Source organism: Protopterus annectens, chromosome 2.part1, assembly GCF_019279795.1.
Source record: "Protopterus annectens isolate FY-2018-M chromosome 2.part1, PAN1.0, whole genome shotgun sequence".
NCBI lineage: Eukaryota > Metazoa > Chordata > Ceratodontiformes > Protopteridae > Protopterus > Protopterus annectens.
The window spans coordinates 210,753,542-210,781,254 of NC_056729.1; the positions used below are offsets into that span (position 1 = coordinate 210,753,542).

At 38.0% G+C, this 27,713-nt stretch overlaps 1 protein-coding gene across 1 annotated transcript in view; it reads right to left on the reverse strand.

Annotated features, from left to right (window-relative positions):
• The window catches only part of ABCC3 (ATP binding cassette subfamily C member 3), a 1,985,081-nt gene that overhangs the window by 489,036 nt on the left and 1,468,332 nt on the right, over positions 1-27,713 (reverse strand). The window contains exons 15-16 of the mRNA XM_044062096.1: positions 21,735-21,801; positions 19,036-19,162 (exon numbers count right to left, since the gene is read on the reverse strand). Of these exons, the coding sequence (XP_043918031.1) occupies positions 19,036-19,162; positions 21,735-21,801 (194 nt within the window). The remainder of the gene's footprint in view (positions 1-19,035; positions 19,163-21,734; positions 21,802-27,713) is intronic.

The window sequence follows — 27,713 nt, forward strand, 5'->3', positions numbered from 1 at the left end:
CAAATGACAAAACAGCATTTTCTCCAGCCTTATCATTTCATTTGTTTTAGATGGGCTTTAATGCATTAATACACATACTACAAACAGAACTAAAATGAGTGATTTATATACATTTGGAGAAAACATGAACTGGTGATTAAATACTATTTCATAAACATAACCTTTTTTGTTTTTGTGTTTTTGCATATACCAGTATGTAGAAATCATGGTAACTTAATGTCACTACAGCTACTTTTTAAGTTCAAAAAGGAGAACAGTACACATTAAAGTAAAAAGAAGACAGTCATGTAATCATGGAAATAAAATAAAATAAAGTAAGTGACATAAAGCAGGAAAATGTAGTCAAAAGAGCAAAAATCCAAACTGAGAAGAAACAGCCAGTGGAATCAACATGGAAGGTAAAACCGTTTTCCTGTAGATTGCTAAGGAAGAAGAGTAACGAGTCTTAATTCAGGAACAGTGCCAATATGATGCCAATTTGTAAAATCCAGATGTAGAAGGAGGCTGAAAATTATAAATGTGTAAGCCTGACCCCTCTTCGTGGCACTGTTTCTAAAATAATACATTTCCAAATATCTGGAAGGCACTGTAGTACAAGAACGAAGGCAGTTTCATTCATTACAGGCTGACAATGCCAGACAAATCTGATAGGAGTTTTTTGGTGCAGTAACAACTACAGGATTTGCTCAGAAGGTGACAATGCATGTGGAGTACTCCAACTTTCAGGAACCATATTCTTCCCCCATGATTTGTTAAAAAGGGGTTAGTTCATGCTATTATCAATTCTCCCACCAGTTCTCTGAGAATTCTTAGGTGAATCCTGTCTGGTCCATTTTCCTTTTTTGCCCAGTTCTTTTAGGATGGCAGTGGGCATCCTTATCTTTTGCTTTTCTACCATCCAGATTTGGTGAGTCCCTTTCTATTCCTCATTACTATGCAGCAGAAATATTGCCTTAGCATATGTGCTTTGTTTTAGCATCCCTGCTATTAAAACATTCTTTGTATACCTACTTCCCATCAGTATTTAATTGTACTGTCTCCTTTTCAGTTCTGTTTGCTTTCTTGACTTCATATTCACTATAAATAATCAGGTAGTCATTGGAAAAGATAATGTTAAGTGCTGAAATGGATATTCTTGAGAAGGCCAGCTTGAGAAAAGCACAACTGCGAAGATACACAACTAGCTTATGAAGCAGGAAAGGAGTTAACAAATGTCCTAATGAATGAAGATGCTTGTGTGACAGAAAATAAAAAAAAATGTCCACACAAACCAAGTATGTTAAAATCTTGTTAAAAATGGAAATGAATATGTACGGTTTCATGGTTGCAGCAAACAGATGTCATCTGCAGAATGAGTGGCCAGGCAGTGACTTTGTGATTACAAAAAAGGAAACATGTCTGTACAAAATATTGATATAAGCAGATCCTGCCATGGCAAAGATTATTGTGCTCTGGCAGCAGAACCAGTCCTGAGGGTGTTTCCACTGGCAAGCTCCTGGTGATATGGTGACCTATGCTGTCTACCTTGGCTCAGTCCAAAACGACAGTAAAGGCAAGGTAAAAGTCAAGAATAAGGTACAGTATCAGTCAGGCTGAAGCTTCAACCAGTGTAGACTCATCCTGATGGAGAGAAACCATCTCTGCCAATACAGAGGACTGGAAAGATGTCAAAACCAAAGATGAATACAACAGTGATCTAAGCACCCAGAAAGTTGAAAAATTGTCCAAAATACTGCTAAAAAGTTAACGTAGACTATGTGCATAATTCAGAAAATATCTGAAATGTAAAGCACTTTGGGGGGTGTAAGGGACAAAATAAAATGTTACAAGGAAAATACAGTCACCATGAAGCCAGAAGAAAGTGTTCTGATGAACAGAACTATATGATGGTACAGAAAGAGGTAAGAAAAAGCAGACAAATATTGTATTTTAGATTACATGACAGTGACAGCAAGAATATGACAGTACCTGGAAATTATCACAGAAAATGTACTGAATGTAAATGCTGCCCAAGCCCTGCCAAATAAACTTTGAAACTCTGGCTACAGAAAGAAGAAAACCTTCAAAAATATCTTACTTTACAAAAACTGAAGACTACTCCTTGATGTCTGAACAACTCCACTTGAATCTTTACACTAAAAATGTACAATAACATGCGAACATGGTGGCAAATGCAAGAACTACTACTGATGGCATAAAAAAACCCTTAAACGCTGAGCATTTCCTATGCCCCCAGAATATTGTCCATTTTGAGATATTTTAGTTCTTTGAATCAAAAGCCTATAATATCTAAAAGGATTCAACATTTACTCAAGAAACTTTCAGGGAATGTTACTGGCACAGGTATCTATAAAACACACTTGGACTTGGGCTCCTTCTCTCAAAGAACACAAAGGACAAGGCTTCTTGAATTTTACTGAAAAAAATCAACAGCTTATTGTAATTTCTATGCCTCAATGTACACAAGTAGAAAAAAACATTCATTTTAGGTATGATCTCACCAACATTGCTTTGGTAGCTTTTTAATGAAAGCTACACATGAAAGCTGAATATTTTGTAAAAGTGTCACTCTTTAAATTTATAAAGGCAGTTATTACCCAAATTCTACCCTGACTTCAGATGGGTATGTCTTTCTACTTCCATGATAATCCCACTTTCATTTAGTTTTGCACAGCTGAACATCTTTACAAAAAAACAGGTGACTGAATCTCAACTTTGGGTATGCATCTCAGAGAATGTAAAATATACATATTTTTGTAAACATATAAAAAATGACAGAAAAGATTACTTTCCAAATTGAATTATTTTTGGTTATTATTCCATATGAACACACCAGTAATATGATTCTAATACATACTAAGTTGATCAGCTTGAAAACATCCGTCATATACATTTTTATCTAGTCCACACAAACTCAACATGTGAGAGATGCAACTATTTTAAAAACCATGAATCAATGCTCTCTCATACACCAGTCAATACATCTGACACTGAACAGGTTGTCAGCATGAATACCACACCATCTACTCCACCCAAACCCACATCACACATACCTACATACGTAGAGGTCCTTGCCACAAACTTGCCTAAAGACAAGAGACCTCCCAAACACAAACACAAGCAGGCTACACATACTTACTCTGCAGAACACAATATACACAATAGCTCATGCTCACCTGTCAAACTCATAAGGCTAAACACTAAACCTAACATATTAGTTATAAGAGAATCCATCGTGAGACACACAGATGTCCCTCTCACCATGATTGATAAGGAGAAGGTCACAGTCAGCTGTCTGTCAGGTGCCAGGATCCGCCATATCACACATGCACTCAAGTCTCTCAACAACAGGTACCATTATGACTCTGTCATAGCCCATGTTGATGTGAATGACCTGAGATGTACATCTCTGGACTATATGAATAGAGACATGACTGATCTCTCAGACTATGTGTCACAGGCAGGTATGTCCTTAGCCTTAATGCACCATTTTACCTTCACTTAGAATTATTCCTCAATACAAACAGCAAATGATTGACTTTAATTGGCTTAGTTTTTGGTGTCATTATAAGGGGATCCCATATCTGTCAATCTGGGATGACTTGATCAACAGACCTCGATGCTTTGCCAGAGATGGTCTTCATCTGTCACCCCTGGGATTGTGGCTACTGGCTAAGGCTTTTGCCACCTCCATAGTGCCTTTTTTAGGCACTGTCACAATGACAAAACTACCAACTTAAAAATACCAACCAAAAATAACCTCAAGGTCATGATGCTAAATGCTAGGAGTCTTAAGATGAAACTGCACTCACTGGAAGCAGTCCTCATCCTGGATGGCGCAGACATTTGTGCAGTCACAGAGATCTGGTTCAAGGCTGTTGAGAGCATCCTAGCCATACCGGGTTACACATCCTTCCACACGCTGAGACCACAAACTGAAGGCAAGAAAACTAAAATAGGAGATGTATTAAAATTCATCAAGGATAAATGCACCTCCAGATTGGTTAAACAGTAGAACGTCCTAGAAATACTTCAGGTGCAATTAAAGGTTGGGAGGACACCTGTTCAAGTCATTGCCAGTTACAGAACCCCCTCCATGAATCAGAACACCCACTCTGCCTATTTGGATCAACTTAAGTCTATCAAGATACATCCTAACAGGTGTATGTTAAATAAAGGAGCGCTTAAAATGTCGAGTACAACATACTCAAACACTTTTAAACAAACATTTATTTACTCGACCACTCAGAACATCGGAAAATGGAGTTCTGAAATATTTTGTTTGGCCAGCACTGATGTATGTGACGTAATACGTCATGTAAGCTAATGCTAACAGTGCCGTACGGTGCAGAATGGGAGAATTTCCCTTATCTACACTGAAGTGCAGTCTCGGATTTGGAATATTTAAGTAAGGGGGGGGGTGTGCCCCCTTGCTGGCCATGTTACAGTATTTTTTCCTTTTTTTTTTTTTTTTTTTTTTGCTATTATGTGTATGTACCTTCTGTTAGTTGGATTTGTGTCCTGTAGCACTTGGGAGGGGTAGGTGGCCAAACAAAACATTTCCAGACTGTGTTTTTCAACATTTGGAGCGGTCGGTTAAATAAACATTCGCTTAAAAGTGTTTGAGTATGTTGTACTCGACATTTAGAGCATTTGTTTATTTAACATAGACCCATCCTAACACCATAGTTTTGGGTGACCTGTTAAGACCAAAACAATCTCTTCAAGGAAAAGCAAACCTGCCTTATGGGCAACCACCTTTAACAAGCTTTACAATAAAAGGAAGAAACTGCTGTCCAAGAATAAGAAGGAGCAGGGTCTAAAATGGAGACACTTCCTCCTCCACTTAAATAAGCAAATAAGACTTCTTGTGAAGTCCTCCAAGGCAAACTACAAAACCAAGTTAGCTTCCTCAACCAAGGACAACCATAAGGCATTCTTTAGTTACATCTGTAACCTAAAAGGTAAGGCTCAGATTTGTGCCAAACTGGTAGTTAATACTAATACATACACTAAACTGGTGGACATTGCTAACCTGCTAGCCAACAGGTTCGGTGAAAACTTCACTTCCCCATCCCCGCCACACGTACATCATAAAATCTCTACCACCTGTCCCCTACCTTGTATCTCTAAAGAGCAGGTCTAAGGCCAAAAACACAGCATCAATAGGACCTGATAAAATCCCAGGATGTGTCCTACATGGGCTCAAACAAGAATTAGCATCACCATTGGCTACTCTTTTCAGTCACAGTCTAAGCACCAGCTTCATCCCAGCTGAATGGAAAACAGCCACTGTTATCCCCCTGCACATAGGTGGTGCTTCTACTGACTCTGGGAACTAAAGACCTATTAGCCTGACTAGCCTTATCTGCAAGACCATGGACAGAATCATCATGGACCTTATCAACAAAGATATAGGTAATCTCCAAACACTAGATCTTACCCAGTTTGGATTTGTCAAGGGGAGATCATGCTAGTCAAACCTGGTGGACTTCTTCGAGACAGTCATAAGGGCACTGGATGAGGGGAAATCTGTGCATACAGCATACTTAGACCTGGCCAAGGCATTTGACACTATCCTTCACTCAGGCATCATTGACAAACTCTCCCAGCTAGATATCAACCCTTATATAGTAAGGTGGGTTGTGAACCGGCTCTCTGATAGAACCCATACAGTCAAAAATAGGGGAATCCACCTCCAACAGCAGTGGTGTTCCACAGGGATTGGTCCTGGGACCTCTACTGTCTGGAATCTATTTCTCCGAAGTACAAAACTGGAAATTCATCCCTGGTTTGGCATCTATGTCTCTAATGGACACAGATAGCCTGTAAATAGTTTATCTCCCAGGCCCATGCTTACAGTTATGAAGGGTATCAGAACTTGTCAGAGAATTGGGATGCATGGCTAGGTTTAAAAAGGCCCTTGTAGTTGTTAGCCTAGTAAACACCTATGAACAAGCTAAAACCAAGGGACTGTGGCTGACAAAGTTTGCTGATGACTGCAAACTGGGTGCGGTCATAGAATCTCCAAATGATGTCAACATTCTTCAAGGTCTTACGCAAACAAATGATTGGTGTGAAAGTCATGGCCTCAAACTCAATGCAAAAAATGTATTATCATCCCTTTTGGCAAGAGCGATGTTCCTGCAAATTACCACATCAATGGTAATACCCTTATTATGCACTCAGTGGTGAGAAATCTGGGCACTAAGGTTGACAGCAACCTTGTCTTTGATCACCATGTCTCCAGAATGGTAAGAAGGGCATTCTATATAGCTCACCTCATAAGTAAGGGCATTGTCTCAAGAAAAAGTGAAGTTATCACCTCTTTGTACTCTTCAGTCATTAGGTCAATAACTGAGTACAATGCCCCTTTTGGCATGCACCTTTCAAAGCACCTTCAGCAATTGGAGATTCCACAAAGTTTCCTTATAAAGAAAATTCAAGGTCTTCAGCAGATATTCTATTTGGATCAGCTTAAATCACTGTCACTTTATTCTGTTTTATACAGACTACTCAGAGGCGATCTCTGCCTTGCATATAAGGTGATCTCTGACCCCGCTTTATTGGAAATGCTGCACATCTGCAAGTCAAATGGCATACGGGTTATTCAAAGACCTAAGCCTGGTATGTGATATCAATAGAACCTGCTGGAGGTACAGATTTGTCTCCCAGAGGTTACCACACCTTTGGAATAGACTCCCACTTCACATTAAACAGAGCACCTCATTGACCGTCTTCAAACACAGTCTGGACGACTGGATGGGCAACCATAAATTCAGCCCAGGAGTTCCACCTGTGTCCCTCTTGAACAGGGGAAATAGGTGCTAATTATGGAAACAAGGGTAACATTTGGCTAGGCTTGTAAGGGCCCCTGGGCCATTAGTTTAGCAACTTCCTATGATCCTATGAAACGAATGGATACCTAGCAATAAAGGACCATTTCATTGTAACAACACAAAGGACCCTATTCCAAAACACTTGCTCTAAGAGATAGTAGGTCTTTTGGAATATGATCCCTGTGCAAGCCTGTTTATAGATCTTTATAGGTCTTAAACTGAAATAAGATATTTACACTGAGAACAAGTTTTTCGGACTCAGGGCAGACTTGTATCGAGAAGCAACTCTTTTGGAATCTGCCCCTAAGTATTATAGCAATTTTCTCAATACATCATAACCCTCAGATATAAGATGCATTTGGCTGGCTATTTCAGCTGTAGAGACACATACACAGGTTTACCTGCTTGTAACACTGTCTTTTCCATGGAAATCTAAATGTGAGAGAGCAGGGTCATAAGTGCAGTGACAAAAAAACTTCTGCAATCAGGAAAAATAAATACGATTTTACTTGTGATGCTATGTCAACTCAGTACAGAAGTACTATAGGCATTACTGTAGTCAGCATACTGAGCAAAAGTTCACCTCAGAATCCACATAATGCAAAATGTCAGATTGGCAGTAAAAGCACATGAACTAAAGCTGCAGGCAGGGTCCTAACCAGCTTATTTGTTGCCCAGTGCTGCTTCCTGAATGACTGACCATCAACTTTAAGTTGAAGATCAAAAAAGTCTTCGATGTTGACCACAAAAGCAGTATTGGAATACATTTCCATACCTACATTCAGAAAAACTGCACTACTGACTGACTGGCATCTGCCGATCACAGGTCCTTCATATCTTACCAGGGACAGCTGCCCCTTCACCCCAATCTAGCTATGCTTCTGGCCACAAGATCCTGTCTTTGAAATGCTACGTCTTTGACAGACTTTGAGACATTGTTAGCAGATCTTTTGGTTAATAACAATAGACTATTTAGCTACATACCTCTCAACCTGGACTCATCAAAAATATGGACAAAGACCCATGAATAGTAGGTGCAACTGGCCAAAAATCTGGATGCTGATTAACATACACTTTAAATGCATAATTATGTAACCTTGCCCACTCCAGTGGAACTGTGGGATACCAACCTTTGACATGCACAATAATTTGTAACAGATAAAGCAAACTCTGAATATGCTCACTTAAGCTTTTTTCTTGTATTTAACAGGTCAATTATGTTTTCCTTTTTCTCCTCCTTTACAAAACCAAATGACACCCCTGTTTAACAGACCCTTTGTCTCCAAGGCCATGTACAGGCTGCCCTGTGTTCTCTTAGCCCTGCCTCTCTAAACTCCACACTCTTTGTTCCTCCTGTTTTTTATGGTTCTTGAGAGATATCACAAAACCTTCAACACTTTGGCTGCCATGTGCACCTTCTCACCACTCCACTTCTCAATCATCACTTTACTGTTCCTCCTGCTCTTTTAACTTCCATGCTTCCCCTTCGCAGACAGTCTGTGTCCTCTCCCTTGCTGTTTCTCGCTCTTGTTAATATTTTATTCTTTAACTCACATCTGTAACCAGATCATGTGTCATTTTCTCCTCCTTTGATCCTTCCACACTCTGCCTGCCAAACACTTCTCTCTGGACAGTTCTCTGTTTCATCTCATTGCTACTTTTCTTTGAAGTGTTCATTATATCCATAATCTACCCTCAGCAAACAACCTTCACCCCTGGCCACCATACCTTTTATGCCAGATAACCTCCTTTAACATATCCTTCATCCATCTCCTCTTAATTTTCATTGCCCACTTCAATGGCTTCCATTTCTTCTGCTTAAGTCTTCCCCTCCCCTGTCCATCAAATTACAAGATTTGCATAATCTGAGATACTTTTTCTTTTAGTTGTACCACTGCCACCACATTTTTTCCTCCGTTTGTCTACCAAAGAAGTAGCTTAGTCTACTGGCATGTTGACTCTCCCTCTCGGAAATGTGTACCCTTGGCATCCTCTTTCAACATCCTCAAACACCCCCTAATTACAACTCCTCCACCTCACTCAACTGTTTTTTCCATCTCTATGCAGGTCCTACGCACTGAATAGCCTATTAATGTTCTTATCTAGTACATTAATCTGATGTTGTCATCACCATGGCCCATTTATTTATTTATTTTTATTTATTTATTTCACATTTGTTAACTGGGTTAGTCCAACTGAGTTTGAAAACAAACCCATTTTCAGTGGAGACCCGAGGGGAAAAGCCCCAGCAAACATAAGTAAAGATAAAGTAACAATATATAAATATTAAATAATCACAATACAAAATAATTGTAAAAAGAAAAGGTTATTAGCCATTTGCATTGCATTGATAGTAAGCAACCCAATTTTCAATGGAGACCCAAGGGGAAACAACTCCAGCAAACATAAGCAAAGGTAAACATACAGGACAAAAACTATTAAAAATAACAATGCAAATACGGAATTAATTCTAAAGAGAAAAACAAGAGAAAAAAATTATGAACATTAAGGGTTGCACTGACAGCAGTAGTCAAAATGTACTACATATGAGAGTAAAAACAAAAAGACAGTCATTGTTCAAAAGAAGGACAATGTATAGGCATTGATAGGAAGTGAGGGGGAGAAGATAAATTGTGTGGAGAATGGGAGGGGGAGAGAAAGGAGGGGGCTATAGTAGTAGAGCTGAGGGTTTAGGAGGTTAGTTTAAGCAGAAGTTACTAACAGAGAAAGAAAGGAGATGCAACAGGTTATACAGTAGACTAAGACTATGTGCGGTCAAGGCAATGGCATAATTTCAAGTTTAGTAGGTGGGATTTGATCTCCTTTTTAAAAAAGGAAAAGGAAAGGCTGGATCTAATATGGAGAGGAGTTTGTTCCGATTTAGTGAGACAGAGTGTTTGTAAAGTAGTTTGCCAATATTCCTTTTGGGTTTATAAACTGAGAGAAGATGCTGATTAACACTCCGGAGAGGCCGGGGGGGAGAGTACAGAGTAACATGGGAGGCGAGAACAGGGCAGGCAGAGGAGTTGTTGAGTATGGAAAAGATAATGTGGAGTTGCGATTGTAGGAGGAGGTGTGGAAATTCCAGTCACTGAAGTTTGTTTAGTGAGAGGCAGTAATGTGAAGAGTGGTTGGTTTTGAAAATTCTGACAATTCTGTTGTATGTTTGTTCCAGTTTCTGCAATGAGTTAGTTTGGATATTGGTAAGGTGGGGGAAGCATATAAAAGGCTAGGTAAGAGAAATTCCTGCGCAAGAGTGCATTTAGTGGCAGTAGCGAGGAATTTTTTGTTCCTATAAAGTAGTCCATGTTTTTGGTGTTTTTTTGATGGCCTGTTGAATGTGCAAGTCAAATTTTAGTCGGTCATCAATTATTACTCCAAGGAGTTTGGTGTGTAAGGCATGGTGGTGCCATCTAAGGAGGAAAGAGAACAATTGGATTTAAGGTGAGAGAGTGTCTAAGGTAGGAAGAGAAGGAGCTGAGTTTTCTTAGGGTTAAGGATTAGTTGATTGTTTCTGAGCCATTTTTCAGTAGAGATAAAGGAATTATGTGTTAGTAGTGTGTGTAGTTCAGAGATAGTATTGGAGATAGATAAGAGAACAGAGTCATGTGTGTATTGTATTACAGATGAGAGACTTGCAGGATGAATGTAGTTTGTTGGTAAAAATGATGAAAAGGAACAGTCCAAGTATGGAGCTTTGGGGGTACTCCTGTTTGAACAGCAAGGAAGGGTGAGAAAGCCTGCTGCCATATAACAGCTTGTTTTCTCCCAGTAAGGTAGGATTGGAACCAGCCAAGAGTAGAAGGAGAGAGGTTTAGGTCTGGGAGTTTGTTAAAAGGGATGGGATGAGACACAGTGTCGAAGGCTTTAGAGAAGAGGCAGCAGAGGTAGCATTTGTCCACATCTTAGCTATCTACTTTAAAAGACCACAGATATCACTCTGATTACCGTTGAGGCAATGCTACCACCCATATGACCACTACCATACAGTTATCCCTAATGTTGCATTTAATCATAAAGTACCTTCCACCTCCTTAGACACAACTCCTTTATTCAGCAGTATCACCAGCCCTTTTTGCTACCCTCTTAACATAATCCTCTGACATCATATAGTGCCCCTTCCTGGACTGTTTGCTCACATCCATTCTTTTTAACTTCCATCCCTGTAACAAGACCACTTGGGTCCCCAGCGATTACAGCATCCCCACCACCCTCCCTGTTTTATAACATTTTTCATCATCCCCCAATCAGCGCCTTAGTCACTTAACAACTACCAATACTTGTTATGGAAACAGTACAGCTCTGTTAGCCTAATGATACAGGTTGATTTGTTTAGTAAATATATTGGCAAAAAGGCAAAATACTTGTAATTCTCTGTATTTTAACTGTAACAGAGGTTCTAAAGTCATTAACTTAGAAACAGATTAAAGCACTAAATGTGTAGTTGTACCACATTTGTTTGCCCTTAAATGCCTATAAGGAATAATATGTCCTGTTGCGTTTATTCTTCAAAGCACAGATTTTCATTTTGCATTTTCATATTTGCCCACATCGAAATTCAGAATTCATTTAATTATTGTTTATCAAGAAAGTTGCCAGGAATGTAACTTATACTGAAATGAGTATATATTCTCTTGAATAAACAAGTGACTTGTAGGGGCTAGCTTATGCTTTCTGCTGTCAAAGTTAATGTCTATAACTTGGGTATACATAGTACTAATTGCAGAAAAAATTGTTCATCTGACCATGACCTTTTTAGGGAAAAGATGAAAATGATTCATATATTTTGTATGTATTAAGGAGGAAACATTTTTGGGAAATCACAAGATGGTATAGAGCCGACTGTATGAGGCAGCCTACAAACAGACATTTTAAGCTAGGCTTCTGTTGTCTACCAACTGAAATTTTATGTTATCTTATTGAAAGGTCCTCTACTTACTACAGGCCCACCTGAATAAGTAAACAGGAATAATGGGTTTATTTAGTATTGTGAATTAACAACTGCAACTAAGTAGTGTTCTTTCTTCCTTTTCGTCAAGCACGTAATAGCACTCAAAGAAACTACAGAATGCAAAGTCAGTGAAACATGGAAACATTTCATTTCAGGCCTTTGCACAACCTCCACAGACAACAACAGTACTTTATTTCTAAACAGTGAGGGGAACGGAGATACCATATTCATTTGAGCAGTTTCCTCTTCTGATTTTACAATGGCATGTAGGCACACATACTGTTCCCTGCCCAACCTTTACTTTCACCAAGTGATACAGTCCTCTGTTTACAATGAATCTTCTAAGTGTAACCTCTAAAAGTGGGCACATAATAAATTATCAGTAGTAAATTGCTAGTGTTTACTAACCTTCTTCTTCTTTTTATTCTTCTGGCTGTTCCTGTTAGGGGTCGCCACAGTGGATCACCTGTTTCCATTTCTTCCTGTCCTCTGCATCTTGCTCTGTCACACCAACCACCTGCATGTCCTCTCTAACCACATCCATAAACCTTATCTTAGGCCTTCCTCTTTTCCACTTACCTGGCAGCTGCATCCTTAGCATCCTTTACCCAATATACTCAGCATTCCTCCTCAGCACATGTCCAAACCACCACAATCTAACCTCTCTAGATTTGTCTCCAAACCATCCAACCTGATCTGACACTCTAGTATACTGAGTCCTAATCCTGTCCATCCTCGTCACACTCAGTGCAAATCTTAACATCTTAACTCTGCCAACTCCAGCTCTGACTCCTGCCTTTTTGTCAATGCCACTATCTCCAACCCATATAACACAGCTGGTCTCACTACCCTCTTGTAGACCTTCCCTTTCACTCTATCTGGTACCCGTCTGTCACAAATCACTCCTGACACTCTTCTCCATCCACTCACCCTGCCTGTACTCTCTTCTTCGCCTCTCTTCCACATTCACCATTACTCTGAACTGTTGATCCCAAGTATTTAAAATCATACACCTTTGCCACCTCTACACCCTGCATCCTCACCATTCTGCTATCCTCCCTCTCATTCACACACATATATTCTGTCTTAGTCCTGCTGACCTTCATTCCTCTCCTCCATGGGGACTCCTGTCTGATCTCGTCTGTCAACCTGTCCATCACCATTGCAAAAAGAAAGGGCTCAGAGCTGATCCTTGATGTAATCCCACCTCCACCTTAAATGCATCCGTCACTCCTACCGCAGACCTCACCACTGTCACACTACCCTCATACATATCCTGTACCACTCTTACATAGTTCTGTGCCACTCCCGACTTCCTCATACAATACCACAACTCCTCTCTAGGCACCCTGTCATATTCTTTCTCTATGTCAGCAAAGACACAATGCAACTCTTTCTGACCTGCTCTATACATCTCCATCAACACTATCAGAGCAAACATTGCATCTGTAGTGCTCTTTCCATACTGCTGTTCACTGATCATCACCTCCCTTCTTAACCTAGCTTCCACTACTCTTTCCCATAACTTCATGTTGTGACTGATCAATTTTATCCCTCTGTAGTTACTACAGCTCTGCACATCACCCTTATTCTTAAAAATCGGTACCAAAACACTTCTTCTCCACTCCTCAGGCATCCTGTCACTTTCTAAGACTTCATTAAACAATCTGATTAAAAACTTCACTGCATCTCTCCTAAACACCTCCATGCTTCCACAAGTATGTCATCTGGACCAACAGCCTTTCCATTTTTCATCCTCTTCTTAGCTGTCCTTACGTCCTCCTTGCTAATCCATTGCACTTCCTGATTAACTAATATACATTAATAAAATAAAACCATTGAGCTGTGTATTGCATTCGTTTCTAAGTATATCTGTCACAGATTAACAGTTGTGTCTTGTTATAGAGATGCATTAACATCTGGGTTCTCCTGGAAATGTGTTTGCACAGGTGCACTGTACCATCTAGTGCCAGCAACTGAAATAGCTCATGAAACAGATGCGCACTCCCAATCTCCGACAGGCAATCAGGCACTGTTGCATGATACTGACGTCATAATGCATGCCCCTGCACACTGATGAAACTGCAGGATGTACTGGCAATACATGATGATGTCAGTGGAAACTACAAATTGTAAATAAAAAATATCGGGATTTGAAGGGGCCAGCCACTCGAGAATATGTGGCACCCCACTATTTTGCCCTAAAGACTAGGAAATACCGAGGAATTCAGTACAGTTGACAGGTTTTGTTCCAATACAAAAACATGCCTTATAATTTCCAGTGCAGCACACGTCTAACTATATAAAAGAATGGTACTGTACTCATGATATGTTATCACTATGAGAAAATATTACAAATATATTCTTGTGATTAGTCTTACTTGTCCTTTTGTGCAAAGGTCAGATCTCTGAAATCAAGCATTTTCCTGGACTGTAACAACAAAAGCCCTCTGAAATATTGGCTTTACTAGCATTATATAAAACAGGTCACATGTTAGTTTCCACACAGAAGTTCAAAGTAAAAACATTCAAGGACTTCTAATAAGATACCTGCATGCAAGCCATACATAGTGACCAAGTCAATATACTCTGAGATGATAAAACTATCTTTGACTGTGAAGTAATCACATAAATATAATGACTATGTTATGCATTTACAGATACTCCTCCTCCAGTGATCCTGTAATTGCCATTTGCTTCCATATACCTGCCACATTCTCTATACTCCTGATGTCTCACTGAGAAAAAAATGAAAAACAAACAGTAATGTTTTTCCACTTACTGTTATGGGGCATTGCAGCCTCCACAACTACTGTCATAAATGTTAAATAATAAATAAATATCTGCAAGTATATTGTGTTGTAGACAGTGTGCATTGTTACCACTGCTCACATCCCTAGCTGGTTTTCTGCCACAAAAAAGTGAAAGAACATCAAATCAGAGTAATGAATTTCAGCTTGGAGCTTTTAGTCGCCAAGTTCTGTCCCCACAACCTCAACGGTGGTCATTTTAATTTGATCACCCTCAACCTGCTATTAACTTTCTTCCTCCAATTGCTCCATAACTCAAAATCTTCTGTCTCCAAAATATGGAACACTACCTATCACATAGCTTGTGACAAATGTCCAACATATGGAACAATACTTAAGAACAAATTTAATCAGGAAGTACACAGCAGGTTAATAACAGTTTCTTCATGTTTATTAAAAGCTTGTTTTGATGAGGTAAATAATATGATTACATATTATTTACTGTGGCTATTTATTATAACAATCACAGCAATGAACATTTGACAGATCTCTTCAATATGGAACAATGTGGAACATGAAATGTTAAAATATTCAAAATGAGGAATGTCCCCTGTAAAGAGCTAGAGCTGAAATCTATGCTTTCTCTCCTTTCCAAACACATAACCCCTCCAGGTAGTTAGTTATTATTGACAAAAGTGGTAGAATGTGCACAAAAATTGATGTAGCCTTTTGCAGAATGTCCCTGATTTTCCTTATATTGTCGCCCTCTCCCTGATTTTCTGGTAAATCACTGAGAATCACATATAAGTGAATAATGCCTGACATTACAGTTTGATTCTTCTTACGTTCAGAAAATGCACACTGATCTAAAATCTGTTGTTCTATTAACTTTTTAAGTAAATTAGAATAGTATTTAAACATTTTTCCTGATTTTGGGTCATTCTACCTACATTATTTTTAGCTTTGTCCAGAATTCTTGAACAAAGAAGTTTAGAGAATTGGGGCAGATAACCATACCTCTCAAACTGAACATCTCAACTGCCCCTGATCTTGTCACTGATTTTGCAGAATGTCTCTGATTTTCTGGTAAATCACTGAAGATTACAGACAAGTAAATAATGCCAGACATTAGAGTTTTATACTTCTTATTGTTTAGAAAAGGAACATTGATGCAAAACCTGCTGCTCTATTAACTTTTTAAGTGAATTAAAGTAATATTTAAAAATCATCCCTGATTTTTCCTTGTCCCGCACTATTTTTGGCTATGTCAAGACTTTTAAGAAAATAATTTGAGAGTTATGTACTGAAAATCCATCAAACAACGCAAAAGTAAATAAAAAATGCATATTATGTTATGGGTAGTGTCGACTTTTACCACTACCCGTAGTTTTACCTACCTTTACGACACTGTTTAGTATAAAAAATACTTAACATGCAAAGAAAAAACAGTCCCTGATGATCTACTGTTTTAAAATTTCTGTCTGTCTCTAATCATATGACTATATGTTTAGAGACTGTCAGGAAAGCGCCATGATCTGTTGCTCTTAGCAGCCATCACAGGTGTATAGGCTGCAGAGCTGCTGTTAGTCTTTAGTCTTATTAATAAATGACTTGAGTCTGCTGATTCAGAAAGCACTGTGGCTGGTTGCTAATGGCAGCTGATCACAGCTGCTTAGACTGCATATTGATAGGATATGGGTTGGCTATGCATATCCTCTGACTTTGATAACAAAAAATGCATTTTTTTACTGGTGCCTTCATTGGGGCACAGTATTTCACAGCTGGACACATGCCCCATTTTCCCCTTTATTACTTATTATTTTATATTTTCTTTTTAAACTAGTTTTGTTCATTGCTTAAAAAGGTCTACTCCAAAACGTTTGGCATGTTCTAAAGAAATATTCAGAAAATTGTAGCCCCAGTTATATATCCTTACAATGTACTCCTGGCTTCAGAGAAAGTAAAATTCAAGTCTATTAAAATGCCTTTATGCAAGTACTGTACAAGATAAAAATATATACAAGTTACAAACTAATACAAAAGACTTGCTAAAGCAACAGGGTTACCAAAGTTAAAAAATACACAAGAGAAAAACAAGTGGAAGTGTTGTATCCTGAATTTTAATGAAAATATTTTCACTTCATATTTTATCACAGCATGTAAACATATTGAAAATCTCACTTTTATACAGAAGTATATTGCACTTAGGTGGGAAATGCTACCAATATTTACCATGCAACCTTAGAATTCAAAGCCAATAAATGACTAAAACCTCAAAACCAATATATATATATATATATATATATATATATATATATATATATATATATATACACACACACACACACACACACACACACATTTCATGGGGATTCTTTGTTTTTATTTTATATCTTTTAAATATGGAATAAACTGCCTTTTGATGTATAAACTACTTGCAAACTGTCAAATGAAAAAACAAGAAAAGCATTCAAGAATCTTTTCTTATTAAAATATAAAGCTGAAAATGTTAAAAAAACACACACAAAAAGTGTTTTTACACCCTCAAAGATCCAGATCTTTTTGAATCAGATGTCTAAATATACTATCTCCAAGACTGCAACTGTATGAGTAAGTAAGAGGAAAACTTTCATCACAAGAAAAGTTTACTGACCTCAACAAAACCAAGTTATACTATGTGTGAAAACATGAATTCAACTAAACATGGCCAGTGTTTCCCAATGTAAGAAAACTCACCTTGAGGTAAGCCACTCATCCATTTTAAATTAGTGCATCAAAATTAGTCAGCCTTCTAATGACTTCTTCCCATGGCCATATATTCATTCTTAGTACTATGGTGGACAGAATATTTTTCCGATTACATTTATAAGTCTGAGGATTAGACATTTATTGAGATTTCAGATGCTGGAATAATATTAGTTTTAAAATATTGCATTTTTGGTTTATCTTGTGCTCCTTATCTAAATATCAAATTCTTGGTACAGCAGTTAGTACTGCTTGTTGGAGAAGGTTGTAAATGTTTCCATACCCAGGCAACCACTACAAGCAGAAGCTAACACCCTTTTTTGAACTTCTAGAAGGTCACTAAGAACTTTAGTTTAGTCAGTGGTGGTTGTCCTTCAATGAATTTCCTATACTGTTTGGATTGTTTCCATATCTAGATAGTGACAGACTTGTATTAAATGGACTAAACAGAATTCCATAGAATTAAACAGACTGAACAGGATTCTCACTAATTTTATACACTTGGATAACGATTAATATTTTCTTTAATACTTCATGATGCACCTTAATTGAATTACTTAAGGGTGACAGATTAGAATGTGCTTTGTATCTACATGCAGTAGGACAGTAGTGTAGCCCCATCCCCTAGACTTCCATCAAAGTAAAGCACATTCAACTTTAAAGTTAAAATTTTCTTTGAAATCATTTTTGTACATGCCATTATGTAACACCTTCAGCATTGGTGCCTACTTTACAAAAAACGCAGATGTTTTTAGCTAGTGGACTGCTATACTATATGTCCTTAAATGCCCATGTCCATGCAACTATGCTGGAAGAACTAAGATATTAGGAACAGGAAGCAGCAAAGCTTAGTCAGATTGGGTGGGACTTTCACAGGGAATAAGGCATTCAAAAATAAAGTGACAAAAGTGATAGGAAAAATTGGTATTAGTACAACTAGACAGAGGAAGAGTCATTTTATATTATAAGACCTTGCTTAGGCAGTTCAGTCATCTTTTAGACCTAAATACATGGCTGCATGCAGTCAGGACAAAATGCTATAGACTTGTCACAGCAGTACTTGCTTGTTAAAATTACAAAAGCAACAACGCATTAGTTAATGGATAGCCATTCTATTTTGCTCACATAAATTTAGCTAAATGCCAAAAAGTAGCATAGAAATCCACATAGAGGTTAATCTCATATGAAGGCAGAATCTTAGATACTTTGTCAGATTTTAAGAGCTTAAGAGATGCCGGTTCATTGATTCACTTGGGTAGAAAAACACGTTTTGTTTTCAATCTCAGACACAAAATCAATCTCTACAGGCAGGATTTGATAAAAATCATCATATGGTAGCAAAAATGATTACATTCTTCATATGATCCCTGTAGTTAAATATGACTAAAAAATAAGCTAAAATATCTCTATCAAGACAAAAGCAGATCAGTAACATTTTTGGTATTTTGTGCTCCGTGATACTTGTTCATTTTTACTACACCCTCCCCAGAAATCTGCAAAAAAAAGTTGTTCTCACACTTATTTTCTATATCACTATTTCTTGTGGAGATTAAAAGTGTTTTTTTGTCAGTTAATTGTGTGCTTTGCATTTGATTACTAGTGTGAGGTAGCCAAGAACTAATAAATAAATAAAATGTAATTAAAATAAAAAGTTATCAGAAAATGTGGGGTACTACTACCATAACAATCCATATATCATTTTTGGCAATCTGTGCGACAATAATATAGATGTGAAAGTTTTTAGACATACCTGGATTGAAACAGCTCCATCTATTTTCACCATCTCTCCCAGAAGAGCAGAAATGAGTGAAGATTTTCCACATCCAACATGACCTACAACTGCAACCAGCGAGCCTTTAGGAACTGCTAGATTAATGCTGCAAAGCAGGAAAGTACAAACATATTCAATTACTATCAGCAATATATACCTACAGTAAATTTCAAAATGTGTTGCAATTAAAACAGATTTGGCTAAGCATGCTGTCTTGAAAAAAAAAGATTTTTAGATAGATTTGACAAACAGACATCTACAGGGATACTCTGTAAAGGAAAACATAATGAATAACTTTTCTTAATTATATGTATTCCTTTCCCTTCTGTTTCAAAATAGTACAAGTATGTTATTGGTCATATACAAATCATATGAATAGCAGTAAGATGAAAGAAGATGGTCCTTTCTTTCATGGTGGCATAACCTCAAAATTGATTGTACAAATAGAGGATGTAAGGGTCTTTACATGACATATAAAATCAGCTTTGTCTGTTTTGCATAAACTGCTAAAGTACTCATTCACAACCAGACTGCTATAACATCCTTGGGCATGAAGTCATTTATAGGAATGTACTGGAGTAGCTGTAAGACAGACTAATTCAGCGTGGAGAAATATGAGGACATCACTCTGGGCACATGCTGGAAGCTCTTATTTTCAGCTCAAGGTCCCTGGTATATAGTGTACTTAACAGCTGCACTGGCCTTTTCTTAAGCTAAACATTAGAAAGTAAGGGGAATGGAGGTGGAGATGAAATGGGAGAAACATTGAAGAAAGGCTATAACAGGACTGCTGGGATTCAGTTTCTAAGTTGGCAGAGGAATAAACAGAGAGATATAGAGCATGAACCCAAGGACAAAATACTGAACTTGTGGGTTTAAGCTATGTGTTATTTATTTATTTATTGCTCTTGTTTATTAGGAAGGTCTGACTGGACTCAGGATTCATTTCCAGTGGAGGCCAGTGGGGAAAGGCTCCAGTGCAATACAACTGAACATTGACAATGACATCTAACATAGACGCTCTATACTTAAACCTGGTAAATGGCAGTTTTATACAGTATGTACAAAAACATGGACAGCAAGAAATCAGTAGTGGAATTATATAAAAACAGCCATAGTCTTATAATGGCAGCTATTCAAAACATTAAAGATTTAGGGAAAAAAGTAATAAGTTTGCTTTTTTGAGTTATGCATGAATTTTGAGTTACAAAATGATGTTTTAGTGACTGTTTTAGCTTTGTGAATAATTTTTTGGAGATGTACCAGGTTGTCTGATGTACATATGAGTGTAGAGTCTTCTGTGCATTGTATTAGGGAGGTCTGTTATGTGGATATGTGGTGATGGTGAGAATGTAAAAGAGGAGGGGGCCAAGGATAAAGCCTTTTGGCACACCAGTGTTGACTGAGGGGTATGAAAAGAGGGTGGAGTGCCATTTTACTGACTGATAGCTATTGGACAAGTAGCTTTTAAACTGTAGAAGGGTGGACTGAGATAGATCTAGTGAGGATATTTGAAGTAGAGGCTTGCAGTGATAAACTGTGGTGAAGGCTTTAGACAAGTCTAGAAATAAGGATGCATTATCTCCAACTATTAACGTAGTATCTAATAAGGTTAGAAGTACAGTGTTTGTACTATGGGAGGTACAGAAGCCATGTTGGGTGGTGGATAGGAGTTCTTTTAGTAGGAGGTAGTACAGCAATTGTTTCTGAATACACTTTTCACACAGTATTTTGGGGGATACGATAACTATATGTCTAAAGTTAGTGATGTCTGTTGAATTTCCTCCTTTGTGTAGAGGAAAATGTGTGATTATTTTCAGAGAAGGGGGATGTGAGATTCCTGGGTTGACCTATTTATAAGGACTGAGATAGAATAGACAACTCTATTGGCTATTTTAATGCACTGACTTGGAAGGTCATCAGTTGAAGTAGAATGTGGGCACTGATTTGAAGGTAAAAGTGGATGTGGTGATATGTGGCTGTTGGGTAGGGTTGGGACTAGATATTGAGGAATCCTTAGTTAGGGATGCTATGCAATCTATGAAATTAGAGCAGTTTCAAGTGGTGAGTTATTGGGAGAGGGTTTAGGGTTAAATTTTTGGCTGGGATGTAAAGTTTCTTTAATGGCAAATCAGAAATTTTAAGGCTGTGTTTACTATTGTTCTGAATGTAGTTACAGTATACATTTTTTTATTTCTCTTCAGTGTCTGTAGGACCCTGTCACTCCTTCACTGAAGTGGCATTTCCTTACGTGTAACTTGAAAAATTCTCTTACATCTTGAGCACCACCTGTCATATTTCTCTCCCAAATTATTCCACGTTTCCAAAACCTATCACACTTTCTCTTTTATTTTTTCCAGCATGAAAATGTTCAGCCTTCTAAATGTGCACTTATACACCAGTCTCTCCATAATACTCACCATTTCGGGAACTGAGTTGTGCATTGCTTACCAGCCTTAACTTCAAGTTGCCTTCAGAACTTTTAACATTATTCCAGTTGAATTACATATGTTTAATCAGTAATTCCAATACACACACAGACACACACACACGTGCGCGTACGCTCGCACATTTGCTCTAAGCCTCATCTCCTCATTTCATATTTCAAAGCACCACTGTTACTGAATCTTACAATGTGGGAAGTTGCACTTATTAGAATTCTGTAAATATCAACATACCTGTGTAGAGCAGATGGGCTTTCCACAGCCCAGCTGAAGGTCCCATTTAGTACTGTGATGGCATGGCCTACAGGTGAGAGACAGAGAAGACAGTAAATAAAAACATCCCAGAAAGTAAAAGCATTCCTAAAGTATTCCTTCTGCCATCTGACATCTCACAGTACAACAGGTTTGTGATGATCAGTAGCACAGTGCAATGCCTTACACTGAGGATAACGTACTACTAGCATTCACGTTTCTGTCACGTGAATAGTGAGATTAAATCATAACTAATTTTGCCAAGAAAAAAACATGCTGGCTATGCCCGTGCAACTCCCACTCTTAATATCACCCAGCCCATCCAACCACTACCTTTCTTTCCACTCCACTAACTACCTTGATTATAGCAAGCTCAGATGCTCATAAGCCTAGTACTTATTATACAGCAGGGACTTCTTATTGTAACATTTGTTAATGTCTGTTATGTACTTCACAGATAAAGATTCTAGTTGTCTACTGATGTACTATGTTCTTCATCTGTAAATATGTTGTAAGTAATTGCTATGTTAAATTGTTAATCGCTATGTAATCCAATGTAACTACTGTCTGTTTATTTTAACTGTGGAGCTTTTCTCCCCGGGCCTATGCTGAAAATGGACCTACGTCCAGTCGGACACTCCCGGTCAACAAATGTAAATAAAATAAAATAATAAATAAATAAACAGGGTGTGAAGGCTGCAGTATTTCAGGATTTCATCTGCATAACTGAACTGCCTCATCTTATTACATTAACTATGGAAATGAATCATTCCATAGAACAATTACCATGGATCATAGGATAACTGCGGTTTACTACAGTCATTGGAACTGTGCCAGCAATGTGTGGCATGGAAATGTGCTCTATTATGAACTGCAAGCTGTAATATCTAATAGTAACTCAATTTATTTATATAAAAAAATTAAGCCTTGTTGCTGTTTTGCACAGTGACAGGTATGTCTCTATGCTATGAAAATGAAACTATGCCATGCAAAGTAAGACACATTTACATTTCATTGGTCATAAACAATATTTCTTAAACCAGAGGATTACACTTTTCATTCTGAAGTACAAGTCTAATGAGGAGACAGATTAATAATGTTCATAGAAGGGAAGAGTCATTTAGTTTTGTAAAAAGTATCAGCATTATCACAGAGAGCTACTTGCTAAAGATTAAGAACAAAAAATAAACAAAACTCAAGAGCTGCTTCCAAGAAGAACAGCAAAGAACACCAGCTGGATAGTGAAAGTCACTCATATTAATTTTCAGTTGGGTATCCCTCCTATACCACCTCGTATGCTTAATCTATCCCTGTCATTGCCACTAACCACAATACTACACATTACCTTAAGAAAGAACATGTTCCCAACAGGATCACTACATAAGACTGACACACACATGCACAAACTCATACACAAACAGAAACTCTTGCTTGCGCGCGCACACACACACACACACACACACACACACACACACACACACACACACACACACACACACACACACACACACACACAATCTTTCCCCTACCATTTAGCTTTGTCAATCAACTGGAAGTCAACCAAAACGGTATTCATACAAATGTCAGTTCACTTGCATTGCACAAATGTGTGTACACCAAGTGAAACTATAGATATATATATATATATATATACACACACACACACACACACACAGACACACACACACACGCACACACACACAAACATATATGATCACAAACACAGTGATTATTTTATATATATATATATATATATATATATATATATATATATATATATATATATTTATTTATTTATTTATTTATGGGTCTACTTCATATGACTGAAATTTCATTTGAATGAATTTCATTTCACCAAGACCATAATACCGAATTTTCAAAATACTGAAAAACTCATTTGACTGAATCTTATTATAATGAATTGGCAAGCCACAGACATGATGTGGGTTTCCCTTCTCCTGTGACTTGCTTGTCAGGATACCAACAGTCATGCAGAAAGTAGTGTTGTAGTGTTTCTAAATGTGGGTATGTCTGTTTACATTTTCATGGGAAGTATCTCAAATAATATGGCAGATGTTTTGTGCATTCCCAGCAGTAGTGGCAGATTGTAGACTACTGTAAGGTAAGTGAAAGGTATATGACCTTTCCCCCACTACAGTGCGATCCTGGAGCTAGTATAAGGTTAGGGGGGGGTGTGGGGGTGCAGCCCCCACCTAGTTTGGTTTTATATCATCCAGTGTCTGTTAAAAGTGCACACAAGTAGTTTTTAAGTTCTGGAAAGATTTAATCATTGGTGTTGTAAGTGTGCATGTCTATGGTTTACAAGTTAGTATTTTGAACTTTAGCATTGTAAGGATTCAGTATTATGAGTTTCAGTCAAGTGAGTTTTCAGTATTTTGAAAATTAGGTATTTAAATCAGTCAAATGAAATTTCAGTCATGTGAGGTAGACCCATATATATGGATTCACTTTAGAACATTGAAAGGCCATAACACTGAAATTCAAAGCACTGAGACCAAAATCTTGAAAATTCCAAACACTGAAAACTCAAAACCTTGAATCCAAGAACATTGAAAAACATAGGAAATGAACATGTACTATTTTCCAGCACAACTACACACAGAAACAAATAAAAAACAAATTATATTACACTTCTTCAAATATAAGCAGGGGCCCCCCTGCATCCCGCTCCACCCCCTGCTACTTAAATAGATCAACTCTGAGATTGCAATACACTACACAAGATGTGTTATATTACAGCAGCAAGTAAGAAGGGAGCCTGACTGAGGTTACTTATGAAACTCCGGTAAGTATTGGAGAGATATATAGTAATGTGTAATGTTTTAACAATGAAGTAGTGTTTCTAACAGAAGGTTCAGGGTAGGTTCATATGTAGGTACTAGGCTATCTGCCTGAAGGCATTTATAAGCCTAGCCGGAATGTGTTGACTTTCGCCACCCCCTTAGATTAGTTCCCTGTGACTCTGTCCAGCAGAGCCATTGAAGTGATCCCTGGGGTAAACTTTCTGTTTCCCATCCACTCGTCAAGGTTTCTCTTCAAATGGGTTACCGAGGAGCTCTGCCTAATGTACATTGGAATCTTGTTCCAGAGCATGGAAAGTCTCTGGGACAGGAATCTGTCCCACCAGCACGTCCTATTTATTGTTGTGATGAGTTTTTTTTAATAATTTAAACAGGTAGTCATGAAGTGCAGAATGGTATGTTTGTCATTTTGTTCTGTGTAGTGCGATCTTGGCGTTGATATATTTAAGTAGCAGGGTGTGTGTGTATGTGGGTGAGGGGGAGGGGTGGACGCAGCCCCCCCCCCACATTGTATTATATTTGAAGAAGTGTAATATGGTTTGCTTTTTATTTGTTTCTATATGTAGTTGTGCTGGCATATATTAAATGTTGGTTTCCTATGTTTTTTCAGTGTTATGGGATTCAATGTTCTGAGTTTTCAGTGTTTTGAATTTTCAAGATTTTGGTCTCAGTGTTTTGAATTTCAGTGGTATGGGCTTTCAGTGTTCTAAAGTGAATCTATATATATATATATACATATATATATATATATATATATATATATATATATATATATATATATGTATACATATGAAAATAACTAAAAACCCACTTCCCTGAAAGACAATTTAATCAAATTCAGTATAACTAAAACATGTTACAATCAAAAGTAACCAAGACAAAAGTATTCAAAAACACTTTTTGGAGGAGGCTAGCTGTCCCCCCCTTACTTAAATATATACTAACTCCATTGTCACACAGGTGTGTAAAAAAGTGAAATACCATACACTGGGAATCACTGCTAATGTACATAAACAAACCAGAGCAGCAGTGATTATGTACAGGTCACCTCAAGCACCCAGTAAAACTTCTTGATACACATCCAAATATTTCCTCATCAGTATTCCAATACTATGTCTAGCTAATCCACCTACCATAAAATGGGCTTTCAGAGAAACTGACTCGACTATTTATACTGACTGATCTCCCATTCATTGAATTTGTCATTAGATATCATTGTATGTAACCACACACACACACACACACACACATGCAAACATATATTTATATTAGTTAGGCACACATATATACAAGCTTGTGTGCATATATGTGTGTGTGTGTGTGTGTGTGTGTGTGTGTGTGTGTGTGTGAATAAACACATGCACACTCTTTAACACTTGTGTCAAATCTATAACTATATATATATATATATATATATATATATATATATATATATATATATATATATATATATATATCTATATATATATATATATATAAAACTTTACCTATAACTGATCTGGTTTATGTACATTGGCAGTGATTCCCTGTATATGTTATTTTCACTTTTCTACACACCGTGTGACAGTAGAGTTAGTATATTTAAGTGCTTTGTCCCAGTCAAGTGGAGGACAGCCACTATCATTCCTTTGCACAAAGGTGGAGCATCCACCAATCCAGGAAATTATAGACCCATCGGCATAACTAGCCTGATCTGCAAGGCCATGGAGAGGATTATCATGGACTTCATTAACAAGGTCATTGACAACTTCCAAACACTCGATCCAACACAGTTTGGTTTTGTCAAGGGGAGGTCATGCTTGTTAAATTTGGTCGACTTCTTTGAGACAGTCACCAAAGCCATGGAGGAAGGGAAGATGGTGCACACCATCTACCTTGACCTGGCCAAAGCTTTTGATACTATTCCCCACTCAGGTATAATAGATAAACTCTCTCAACTAGGCATCAATACATATGTTACTGGATGGGTAGCAAACTCGCTCACTGATAGAACCCACCTAGTCAAAATAGGGGAAGCCACCTCAAACAGTAGACCCATAATGAGCAGTGTACCCCAGGGATCAGTCTTGTGGCCTCTTCTATTTGGGATATACTTTTCTTAGGTGCAGGCCAAAACCAGTGGGCTGTGGCTGACCAGATTTGCAGATGACTGCAAGCTGGGAGCTGTCATCAATTCCCCAAGTTATGTGGACATCCTCCAAGATGGTCTCACCCAAACAAATGACTGGTGCCAGAAACATGGCCTGAAACTGAATGCCAAAAAATGCATCATCATCCCCTTTGGTGAGAGTGATGTTCCCACAAATTATCACGTTAATAACAAGGTCCCAAGCATGCAATCAGTTGTGAGGGACTTGAGCACCCAGACTGATAGCAAACTGACTTTTGATAACCATATTTATTCCGTTGTATGTAAAGCTTTCTACATGGCCCACCTCATAAGTAAGGGTATCTCATCTAGATACAAGGACGTCATAACATCCCAGTATTCTTCCCTTATAAGACCCAATGCTGAGTACAATGCCCCATTCAGCATGTACCTCACAAACCACATGCAGCAGCTGGAGAGACCACAGAGGTTCCTCACCAGGAGAATCCAGGCCCTCAAACATCTACCCCACACAGATAGGCTAAAGGCTCTATCCCTCTACTCAGTTTCATACAGACTCCTCAGAGGTGACCGCTGTCTGGTATACAAAGCAATCTCAGACCTGCCTTCATGGGACTGCTGCATATAATCAAGTCAAACTCCACTTGAGTAACCTGCACGTGCAACCTCAACCTGGTCTGTTGACATCAATAGGACTTGTTGGTGGAACAGATGTGTGTCCCAGACTCCCCCTTCCATGGAATAGACTCCCTTTCCACATCAAGCAGAGTACCTAATTAACCCTTTTTAAGCAGAACCTGGATAACTGGATGGGGGACAGAAAATACACCTCTTGGATTCCACCTATATGCCTGCTAGACAGGGGCATTGTGTGCTGACTTATAGGAACATGGGATAAATTCTTGGATAGTCTTGTAGGGGCATCAGGGCCAATAGCCTAGTAACTTCCTATGATTCTATGATCCTATACATATATATATATATGTGTGTGTGTGTGTGTGTGTGTGCATGTGCTTTTTATATATATAT